This window comes from Polyodon spathula, chromosome 2 (genome assembly GCF_017654505.1).
Source record: "Polyodon spathula isolate WHYD16114869_AA chromosome 2, ASM1765450v1, whole genome shotgun sequence".
In the NCBI taxonomy this organism is placed as follows: Eukaryota; Metazoa; Chordata; class Actinopteri; order Acipenseriformes; family Polyodontidae; genus Polyodon; species Polyodon spathula.
Window position 1 is genome coordinate 26,076,502 of NC_054535.1, and position 11,777 is coordinate 26,088,278.

Genomic DNA, 11,777 nt, shown 5'->3' on the forward strand with positions numbered 1-11,777 from the left:
GGCTGAATGGCCTCCTCTTGTTTGTAATCTTTCTTTTGTTCTTATGTTCTTAATATCACTAGTAGAGGCAGTACGCTGTTCCAGTAGACTATACTGGCAGGACACAGCGCAGATAGTGCATTTGTTCTACCAAACATTTAAATAAAAGTTCATAATACGTGATACTAACTAACGAGTCAGTTATTTGACAGTACGTTTCTGTAATTTGTCCTGCACCATTAAAATACTGCATATTACAATTGGCCTGACAGTTACCTCGTAAGTACTATTAAATATGTTCCAGAAAATAAGATAAAATGCACTAGAAGAAGCCTCTTACTGGGTACTAAGGAATTCTAGGAAATGTAGTTTTATTTAACACCATTCTCCATTGAGATTTGTAATATTGACGTTGCTGATAAAACTACAATTACCAGCTGCCCAGCAGCAAACGATCATGTTTCAAGTAGGACTGCCTTTTTTTGCAAGACTTCCTGGAGTAGTGAAACCCAGCGTGGGTTATGAGTTTGCTAAGGGTTATTTGTTCTTTTCCAGCGAGCTTTATTGAAGCAGTGGTGAAAGGATCACAGAGCGCGCTGAACTACAAGAGCATTTGTGGGAGACACGTGGTTTACTGCAGGAGGTACAACAACGAGACGGCAATGGCAGAAGAAGCTAAGAAACTGGCAGGGTACGCCGCTGTGGATAATCATGTTCAGGTAAACCATGCAGATACATATAACGAAATATGTCACATAGCAGCGCCGTACTGTTTAAAACGTACCTTTGTGCTACAACACAACTGCCCCTTGGGTTGTGGCAGCAAAGGGGCTTAGCATCGCCCCCTCGGTGAGGTCTGCCCAGCATTGATCACGCTCTTGCTGTACGTTCCACTGTAATATTGACTGTAATTAGCCCCCCGCTATTCCTCCGTACTGTGAGTTATAATCGATGGAGTGAACCTGTTTTATTCACGTGTGTAAATACAGCTTATTTTGCAGCTGTGTGGGAAATTAGTCAAGCAGTAGAACGTGTAACTATAATGACAGTCGCACTGTAAACAAGAAAGATAAGGCTGAGCTTAATAAATGACCACGATAGTTAGTAATACACGTGCTTGCTGGTCCAGATCCCATACGTCTGAACCGTTATCTTTATCTATTGTTTACACGCGTTTGGCCCTTCAGTCAAGCAACGCTTGTGCAATGTCTAAATTGGGCTAAAAAACATTCTATAAAATAAATATACAAATACATAAAACATGAATGAATCGTTAATATATTTAAAATAGTGACCAACAGGAGTACTATTGTTAAAAACTGCCCTTTTCCAGCCACGTGGGCTACAAACCCATTCCTGATTTATTATTATTGAGTTTGCAGAAACGAGTTTTTTTGGTGGTTGTTTGTTTTTAATAAATAACCTAGTAGGTAGCAATATTGAACATCATTCTTAATGCTAGAGAAGTATAGCCAGACAGTCATAAACCAGGGGCAGTTGAAAGTTTTCACTTTTCTTTCCGTGGTTCAAACTAATTAATAAAATCAGTATCAGAGGAAATGAAATTGTAAATGTAAACTAAATACTGTATAGGCTGTATACTTCCTTTAACATTCACGCGATGTAATGGCTTCATGCAGAAAACCTGACTGATATATGTTGCTGTTCTGTATACTATTAAAAGGCGGTGTGCGCTTGTTTCCACAGGATAACCAGGCTGTAGGGGTCGGGAGTGGGTCCACCATAGTCTATGCTGTGGACAGGCTTGGTAAGTTACTGGAGTGTTAGGCCTGGGCCTCCTTGTTTCAGTCTGAAGTCATGATGGTTCCTATACAAGGTTTTGTAGTGTTGTCCGACCAGCATTGACTTTTGTACTGTGCATTAACGGCATTCTCCAGTCAATGGCCATGTGCTTTATAAACCTCTGTAGCAGTTTCTGTGCTATAACTACACCAGCTCCAGGCACATCCACCATGCGCTGTGCCTGAAGCTGGTGGAGTTCTAGCCCAGAAACCTGTCTTGTGATCACTTGCATTGAGGTATAATTGCCCCACCCCTTACATATTCATTCATTGAATGATTGAAAACACCGTACACAGCAAGAAGGGAGGGGTGTGCATGCTGTGTAGTTTTGTAGTTTTAGTGTGTGTTGTATGTAATTAAATACTTCTAATGGTTATATTGCTATTGAATCAGAATGGCTAGCAAAGATACTCCATGTTGTACTTTCCTCATTAGAATCAATGGACATCACACTTGGACTGTAGGATTTAGTATAATCTCAGTTTTTAAAATTTTTCCTTTTGTTTGTTTCAGCGGAAAGGGTTAAACAAGAGAACCTGCACATTGTGTGTGTCCCCACATCATTTCAGGTAAGAGTCATTGAGGATTTAAATGTAATACTTCAATACAATATGCTTCTAATAATATTTCATTTTCATTTTTGTCATTGTTACACAGTACTAGAGCAATAGACTTGTTTCATGTTTTTTTTTTTTTTTTTTTTTTTTTTTTTAGGCTCGTCAGTTGATTCTAGAGCATGGATTAACCCTTAGTGATCTGGACAGGCACCCTGAGGTACACTGACAATTCTGCTAGCCAACACTGGACATTTCACAGTAGAAAAAATAAGTCAAATGAACACTCATAGTTGCACCATATTTATTTTTTATTTTTTTATAAAATGTGTCAAATAGTTTGTGAAGACACAGTTTAAGAACAAGGTCATCAAAATTCTAACTCTGGTAGCATCTGGCGTTTATTTAACGTTTCTCATGGGCAAAACTACTTCTGGGGTGTTACACTCAGCGTCGTTACCAGAGCTGACATTCTACAGAGGTAAAACTGATGTTTCAAACTATAGCCGGCAGTATTTATATGACTGCTTGATATTTACTATTCAACCTCCAAATCTATGTTACATGACAAACCAACAGAGAAAATTAAGGAGTTGTTTGTACTTGAGCAGAATGTTTACGTAAGCATCAGCATTGAGATGCAAAACAAAACAACCAAGGACACAACCTCTGTGTCCTCATAGCTCGTTACAGCCATGGTTAGACTGTAGGAACTCGTTCTGTTAGTGTAATTTAAAATGTAGCTTTTCCTAGTGCTCAGACCCAAATGGTAGCACTCTCATCCTCTGTGCAATTTTTAACCGGGACTCTGCTTTGCATTCTACTCAGCTTGACGTGGCTATCGACGGGGCAGATGAAGTGGACTCGGAGCTGAACCTCATCAAGGGTGGCGGGTAAGGGACCCCCTTCTATTGTACTGACCTGGGGTAAACCTCTAACACAGCGCACGCAGAACTGGGTTATATAACTGTTTGTTCAACAGTGTGATTGTTGATTGTCATGTTTGTTTCTCCAAAGCAGGCTACAGCTGCAGGGAAACAAACACTACCTATAATTAAAAAAGAACCTGAAGATCTCATATCATTGTGTGCTCACCTTTGGGGGGGGGGGGGGGGGGCGAATATAATAATTGCACATGTGTTTTATTTGTGAGTGCGTGTGTTAATATCTTTGTTTTTCAGTCTGCAATTACGCTCTTACTAATGCAGAACATGTCTAAGCAGTAGTTTCCGACCCAATAGCTCCTGACTAACTGTGTAGTGTTGGGGTGGATTGTTGTCATTACTTCCCTTCAGCCACACAAACACACTTAAAGTAACTTTCTTTTGGCTGGTTTTACAAAATTCTTCTAAACTACTTGCTGAATAACTTGTTACTTTTCCATTTCACCTCCCCCAAGGCATGTCTTTTTTAAATCGTCTTTGTATTTTAGGGGCTGCTTGACTCAGGAAAAGATTGTAGCTGGATGTGCCAAACGTTTCATTGTGATTGCTGACTACAGGTAAGTGGTATTATTATTGAATCCAACTGAAGAATGTAGTTCTTGTAGTGCTGGGACAAATATCCAAATATTTGAACGAATATTTTTTGATATGCATTCAGATTAGAAAAAAAAAAAGGAAAAACAGATGTTCGTATTCGTTAGAAATTACAAAAATACCTTGCGCTTATTTACCACCTTCCCAGAAGTTGCGCGACAGTTGCAAAAATGGCAAAAGAAAAAGCTCTATGTGATATATAGATATATAGATATATACACATACAGTGCCTTGCAAAAGTATTCAGACCCCTGACTAATTCTCTCATATTACTGAATTACAAATGGTACATTGAAATTTTGTTCAGTTCAATATTTTATTTTAAAACACTTACTTAAAATCAATTACTGTAAGGTGACATTGGTTTTATGTTAAAAACTTAAATATCTTGCTTGCATAAGTACTACTTTGTGAAGTACTACTTTTTCACAGTAGAAAAAATAATAGTCAAATGAACACTCATAGTTGCACCATATTTATTTTTTATTTTTTTATAAAATGTGTCAAATAGTTTGTGAAGACACAGTTTAAGAACATATACACATAGTGCAGACATAATCGAGAATTAAAAAAAGAAAGAATTAATAAGTAGAAATAAGTAGATCTTGCTTGCATAAGTATTCAACCCCCACACATTAATATTTGGTGGAGCCACCTTTCACTGCAATAACAGCTTTGTCTTTTGGGGTAAGTATGTACCAGCTTTGCACACAGTGTCGGAGTGATTCTGGCCCATTCTTCTTGGCAGATTTGCTCCAGGTTGTTTGGACTACGCTTGTGGACCGCAATTTTCAAGTAGTGCCACAGATTCTCAATGGGATTGAGATCAGGACTTTGACTGGGCCACTGTAGGACATTCACCTTTTTGTTCTTGAGCCACTCCAATGTTGCTTTGGCTTTGTGCTTGGGATCATTGTTCTGCTGAAAGGTGAATTTCCTCCCAAGCTTCAGTTTTTTAGCGAACTGAAGCAGATTCTCTTGCAGTATTTTCCTCTATTTTGCTCCACCTATTCTTCCTTCAGTTGTAACAAGATGCCCAGTCCCTGCTGATGAGAAGCATCCCCACGGCATGATGCTGCCACCACCATACTTCACTGTAGGGATGGTGTGTCTTGAGGCATGGGCAGTGTTAGGTTTGCGCCACACATAGCGCTTTGAGTTTTGGCCAGAAAGCTCTATCTTGGTCTCATCTGACCACAAAACCTTTTCCCAAATCGCAGCTGGGTCACTCTCGTGGTTTCTGGCAAACTGCAGACGTGCTTTCAGATGGTACTTTTTGAGTAAAGGCTTCTTTCTTGCCACCCTCCCATACAGGCCAATATTATGCAGAGCTCTTGATATGGTTGACTGGTGCACCATTACTCCACTCCCAGCCACTGAACTCTGTAGCTCCTTCAAAATGATTGTTGGCCTCTCTGTGGCTTTTCTCACAAGTCTCCTTCTTGTTTGAGCACTGAGTTTTGAGGGACGGCCTTTTCTTGGCAGTGCCTGGGTGGTGTGATGCAGCTTCCACTTCCTGATTATTGATCCAACTGTGCTCACTGGGATATCCAAACACTTGGATATTATTTTGTACCCTTTCCCTAAAATGTGACAGCAACTTTAATGGTTCACAGGTGGAGGCCAAAGGTAAGACAAGTGTGTCCTCGTTAGGGCAATTTCTTTCATCGGTGCAAATTGGGAGCTTCCACAGCACAGGGGTTGAATACTTATGCAAGCAAGATATTTCAGTTTTTTATTTTTCTTAAAAATATTTCCCAACATAAAACCAATGTCACCTTACAATAATTGATTCTGAGTTTCAGTGTTTAAAAATAAAATATTAAACAGAATGAAATTTCAATGTACCATTTGTAATTCGGTAATATGAGAGAATTGGTCAGGGGTCTGAATACTATATATATATATATATATATATATATATATATATATATATATATATATATATATATATATATATATTTTTTTTTTTTTTTTTTTTTTTCTAAAAACACAGGACCAACACAGCAGCTCTTGGTCCTGTATTTAAACGTTTTAGATAGCAAAAAGTAAGCAAACAATATTATGCATGCATAGTGCTCTTTGTAGACGGCTAACTGGGTCAAAAATGTGTTGTGGTGCTTTAGAGCGAGTCAGAATCTGATCGAACAAAAAAAAGGGAAGCACATCATTCTAAAATGCCTCGCTAAAACAGTCCAACTTGCTGAAATGTTGTGTAGTGATTTTTATATAGATTTTATATATTGTATATTTTTTTGTTGCGACTTTGTTTTGTGGAGTGTAATAAATGAGAACCAAAACGGTGAGTTTTTTTATCCCCTTCATTTTACAACACCATTTTCATGTTTTGTTTTATTTGAAATGGTTAAAGTTAAACTTCAGTTTTCGTTTGCATGTTCAATTCATTTGATTGTGAGGCCAGAGGACACCCACTCGCTTTCAGTTCTCCTGAGCTGTTGTGGAATTGCTGCAGTTAGGGAACATAGCTTGATATTCTAAACTTTAAAGCAAGTTTGTGTTACTGCAGTAGATTGGACCTGTTTGACAATTCAGTGTTATCGGTATTAAAACTAGTTATTAATTTGTAAGTGTCTTCCTCGTGCAGAAAGGATTCCAGAGTCCTAGGGGAGCAGTGGAAGAAAGGTGTCCCGGTTGAAGTGATTCCGATGGCCTACGTCCCTGTTACCCGGACAATAGCCCGCAAGTTTGGAGGAGTGGTTGTGCTCAGGATGGCTGTCAGTAAAGCTGTGAGTTCTTCCTCCAATCAGGACACCATAAGTCACATTTATCTTTTTAAATGCACATACAAGTTTGTAACCGTTTAGATCGATTGAATGATCCCCATTACCTTACTGCAGGGCTTCTCAAACTTGGTCCTGGGGACCCCCTGTGGCTGCTGGTTTTCGTTCCAACCTAGCTCTCAATTACTTAACTATACCCTTAATTGAACTGATAATTTGCTTAATTGGACCTTTTTACTTGTTTTCAGCTCTTGAACAGCCACTATTGGAACGAAAACCAGCAGCCACAGGGGGTCCCCAGGACCGAGTTTGAGAAGCCCTGCCTTAGTGTGTGGTTTTACACAGCCTAAATGTTGCATTTTACTTCATGTTTACAAACCATACAACATTCCCCTTAGGTTGTGACCCTTTTTTGTTAAAAAAAAAAATAAATAAATAAATAAGTTTTACCTTTTACAGCTATGGCAGGAGATGTGTGTTTATTTTTTCAATGAACTCCGATCTAATTACGCATTACGGGTTTCTGAAAAAATGTAGTGTAGACGTCCCCATGTGTTGCTACAATTGTTTAAATAATGTACCTGTAATTTTTCTTTTCATTGTTAACATTTTGACAACTTTCTACACATACAACTTTAAAGTCTGTTTCAAAGTTATTTTCAAAATGTCTTCTCTAGTGCTCTGGGGTTTGTGATCAGGAGTTTGTCAAACAGGCAACACAGCAATAACGATCCATTTGTGTAACAGAAAAGCCAGAGCACTTGTTGTTTTTTTGTTTTTATTGCTCTCCTGCAGTGATTTAGAGGACACCTCTGATCTCAAACCCTAGTGCACTAGAGTGTACATTTTGAAAAGAGCTCTGAAACAGATTTGTAAAGTTAAGTGTGAAAAGTTGTCGGGATGTTAACAATGAAACTAAAAACTTCAGGTACGTTATTTAAACAGTAGTGGGGACATGTAACAGAACCCAGCTACTTACTCTTTAAGATCTTTAGTCTGCTTGATTATGAACTGTGTGTCTGATCTTTTCCCAGGGTCCAGTGGTGACTGATAATGGTAACTTCATATTGGATTGGAAGTTTGATCAAGTCCATGACTGGAAATCGGTGAATACAGCCATCAAGATGATCCCAGGTACAGTTAAGTCTTTGTATTGGAGAGACTTAAACACGTTTCTACAAAGATCATGGGCAGAGAGTTGTCAATAATTATTGTGAACCCAGAAGTTGTACTGTGCCTGTGTCTGGCTAGCATCAGAGTACTAAAGTACAGTTCTAGAAGTCTGGCGTAGTGTAAATGACATGAGAGAGAGACAGAGAGAGACAGAGCGTGCAGGGTCAAGACAGATAGTCAAGGTTTATTTTATAAAATGTATGTTTGGTAGTCTATGGTCCTTGGTGTCTCCCTGTAATAATTTAATTGGATTCCCTGTAAATCGGTGTGCAGATCCCTTCATTTACCATTGTCCTGGGTACTGCTTCATAACAAATTCATCACAAATTGCCATCTTGGTCCTGCTAACACATTCAGGAGTTGTCAGTCAGTGTATCTGAAGCATTCTGCTGTCTATTCACACCTTTTATATCAAGCAAGTCTCCATCATGATGTGTTAGTTATCAGCCTGTGAGTTTGTGTTGACCCACGGCACTTTTGAGCAGCACCTAATTTCATGTTTTTCCCTCTTCCAGGGGTGGTGGAAACTGGGCTGTTTGTCGAGATGGCAGAGAGAGTTTATTTTGGAATGCAAGACGGGACTGTGGGCGTGCGTGACAAACCTCACCACTGAAGCCTGTTGGGGTTTCCCCCAGTCAAGCTGCAGTCTTCTAGGGTTCACCTCCCCATTTCTCAGCCTTAACGAGCACTAACCTCAAGTGCCACAAACTGCTCCATTTAAAACCAACTCAGTTCAGGTCTGGGTACAGCAGCCTACAGCCAGTGCAGGAACAATTGCCTTTTTTCTTGCTCCGCTCCATTGTTTTGGGGGGTTGGTATTTTACAATATAAAGTGGCCTTTCATACAGATTTATCAGCGAGCACTAAAGAGCTAGTTTATCGAAAGCCTACATGTTTACTTGACACGTGCTGTTGAATTCGTTGTTTCTGTGATCTCAGTACCTGGGGCATGACCCTGGTAGCCAGTGTAAACCTGGTACAGTCTCATAGAGGGTCTAGTGACAAGGCTAAGTCTTGTGCAGCTAAACTCAAGAAAAGCATACATTCCCACCTCCTTGTCTAGTTTTGCTGTATGGATCATTCTGAACTTTGTTGGAAAGAATCTTGTGGTGTTCTCATGTAAAACTGGTGAACATTGAGAAACCCTAAATCAACATGGGGGCAGTCCGCAAAGCCTTTTACTCCAGTGCCAATAGAAAAGTACAAAACCACTAGTTAATGTTACTAAATGAGAAATCAACCATTTAAGAATACCTAACCAGCTCGTTGAGGCCATTTCAGGACCTCGAGAAAACGGAAGTGATTACTTCAGATTTCTCGATCTTGAGATTATCTTGTGATCTCGACATTTTTATATTTTTCTCTGATGGCCTCAACGAGGCGCCATAGCCCCTGAATTACATTCATGAGATCTTTTATTTCTAGTGTGATAACACCAAAGTAAATGGCCCTGATGTCCTCTGCAGGCAATAGCTTTGGGAATCCCCTCCCATGTGTTACTGTTTTGGCCAAGCAATGTCCAGACTGTTTCCAGTTTCACTCATGCCTTCACATATTTCAATGGAAACTGTCTTGCCACATGGACAAAATGCTCTAATGAAGTTTACTAGTCCCTGTTTCGTTGTACATTTCTTTTGAAGATCTAAAGAGTAATACACCATTCACTGGAAAAACCACCCAATGCATGCATTAGGAATTGCTACTAAAAAGCAGTATTTACTGTGTTCTAGCCAATTGATGCCTTAACAGAACCTTCTAAAGCTGTGACATCATTGAAGTGGTTTTTTTACCAAGGAATTAGATATACAATTAGTGCATTAATATTATAATACAACTCCAACTTCTATTGAATATATAACCCCTCCACTACAGCTTGCAGTCCTTGGCTTTTAACTATAAAGTTTACAGGGTGTCAGAAGTCTGGAACCCCTGGCAAGGTAACAGGTTCTGCTTCAAATTCAAAAGGCTTGAAGTGGTTGGAGGGAGTGGTTGGAGGAAACCCCTAGTAATTTAGATTGTTTGTGTCTGACCAATAGTTATGTTTCATATATAGCAAGCAAGAAAACAGATAGGACTGCCTTCAATGGTGCTCAGTAGCACTGTAGGTTTATTAGATTTCTGTTGAGTTTGCACTATTAAAATGAATACAGACATATTGATTTTACACGGTCAGTTTTTTTTTTTTATACTTACTATTTACAGATTTTTGTTTCTACAATAAAGGAACGAGCACTATGCAACTGGTACAGACTTGCAATAAAAATAAAATAAAAAACTATCAATCTGTCGTGTTCTTGGAGGTTTTTCTTTTGTGTGTGCTTGTTTGTTTTGTATTTGAATACTCAAGTATATTTAAGTAAGTTAGAATGTGACTTTTTCAGTATTTTCATCTGTAGGAAACCAGGGACACTACTAATACTGTGAGAACACTGCAGTTATAACTATTACCATGTTTTTAAGCTTAATATAGGAATATACAGTACTGTGCAAAAGTTTTAGGCAGGTGTAAAAAAATGCTGTAAAGTAAGAATGCTTTCAAAAATAGACAAGTTAATAGATCATATTTATCAATTAACTAAATACAAAGTGAGTGAACAGAAGAAAATTCTACATCAAATCCATATTTGGTGTGAACACCCTTTGCCTTCAAAACAGCATCAATTCTTCTAGGTACACTTGCACAAAGTCAGGGATTTTGTAGGCATATAGTCAGGTGTATGATTAAACAATTATACCAAACATGTGCTAATGGTCATCAATTAAATATGTAGGTTGAAACACAATCATTAACTGAAACAGAAACAGCTGTGTAGGAGGAATAAAAATGGGTGAGGAACAGCCAAACTCAGCTAACAAGGTGAGGTTGCTGAAGACAGTTTACTGTCAAAAGTCATACACCATGGCAAGACTGAGCCCAGCAACAAGACACAAGGTAGTTATACTGTATCAGCAAGATCTCTCCCAGGTAGAAATTTCAAGGCAGACAGGGGTTTCCAGATGTGCTGTCCAAGCTCTTTTGAAGAAGCATAAAGAAATGGGCAACGTTGAGGACCATAGACGCAGTGGTCGGCCAAGGAAACTTACTGCAGCAGATGAAAGTCGTCATGCTTACTTCCCTTCTCAATCTGAAGATGTCCAGCAATGCCATCAGCTCAGAATTGGCAGAAAATAGTGGGATTCTAGTACACCCTTCTACTGTCCGGAGAAGTCTGGTCAGAAGTGGCCTTCATGGAAGACTTGCGGCCAAAAAGCCATACCTGCGACATGGAAACAAGGCCAAGCGACTCAACTACGCACGAAAACACAGGAACTGGGGTGCAGAAAAATGGAAGCAGGTGCTCTGGACTGATGAGTCAAAATTTGAAATATTTGGCTGTAGCAGAAGGCAGTTTGTTCGCCAAAGGGCTGGAGAGTGGTACAGGAATGAGTGTCTGCAGGCAACAGTGAGGCATGGTGGAGGTTCCTTGCAAGTTTGGGGCTGCATTTCTGCAAATGGAGTTGGGGATTTGGTCAGAATTAATGGTCTCCTCAATGCAGAGAAGTACAGGCAGATACTTATCCATCATGCAATACCATCAGGGAGGTATCTGATTGGCCTCAAATTTATTCTGCAGCATGACATCGACCCCAAACATACAGCTAAAGTCATTAAGAATTATCTTCAGGGTAAAAAAGAACAAGGAGTCCTGGATGTGATGGTATGGCTCCCACAAGATGTTTGGGCCAACCTACCTGCCGAGTTCCTTCAAAAACTGTACAAGTACCTAGAAGAATTAATGCTGTTTTGAAGGCAAAGGGTGGTCACACCAAATATTGATTTGATGTAGATTTTTCTTCTGTTCACTTACTTTGCATTTTGTTAATTGATAAATATAAACTATTAACATGTCTATTTTTGAAAGCATTCTTACTTTACAGCATTTTTTCACACCTGCTTAAAACTTTTGCACAGTACTATATGCTCCTGTCACACAAACCCAGGATAAAAG

General features: G+C 39.2%; 1 protein-coding gene across 2 annotated transcripts; it reads left to right on the plus strand.

The window, feature by feature from the left end:
- The first annotated feature begins 449 nt into the window (after positions 1–449).
- Positions 450–10,070, plus strand: rpia (ribose 5-phosphate isomerase A (ribose 5-phosphate epimerase)). Of its 2 annotated transcripts, none has more exons than XM_041218715.1 (9): positions 450–698; positions 1,687–1,747; positions 2,296–2,351; positions 2,497–2,556; positions 3,165–3,229; positions 3,769–3,837; positions 6,480–6,621; positions 7,650–7,754; positions 8,304–10,070. In XM_041218715.1, the coding sequence occupies exons 1-9, from the start codon at positions 501–503 to the stop codon at positions 8,478–8,480; spliced, it is 933 nt and encodes a 310-aa protein (XP_041074649.1). In that variant the 5' UTR covers positions 450–500; the 3' UTR covers positions 8,481–10,070. The 2 variants fall into 2 exon arrangements, with proteins under 2 accessions (XP_041074649.1, XP_041074659.1); XM_041218725.1 differs by having other exon boundaries at positions 452–698; positions 7,650–7,749.
- Positions 10,071–11,777: the final 1,707 nt, after the last annotated feature.

Coding starts and splice junctions, on each gene's coding strand:
- rpia (XM_041218715.1), top strand. CDS start 501: ATGAGTTTGCTAAGGGTTATTTGTTCTTTTCCAGCGAGCTTTATTGAA. Junction 2,352..2,496: donor GTGTCCCCACATCATTTCAG/GTAAGAGTCATT, acceptor TTTTTTTTTTAG/GCTCGTCAGTTGATTCTAGA. Junction 7,755..8,303: donor TCAAGATGATCCCAGGTACA/GTTAAGTCTTTG, acceptor TCCCTCTTCCAG/GGGTGGTGGAAACTGGGCTG.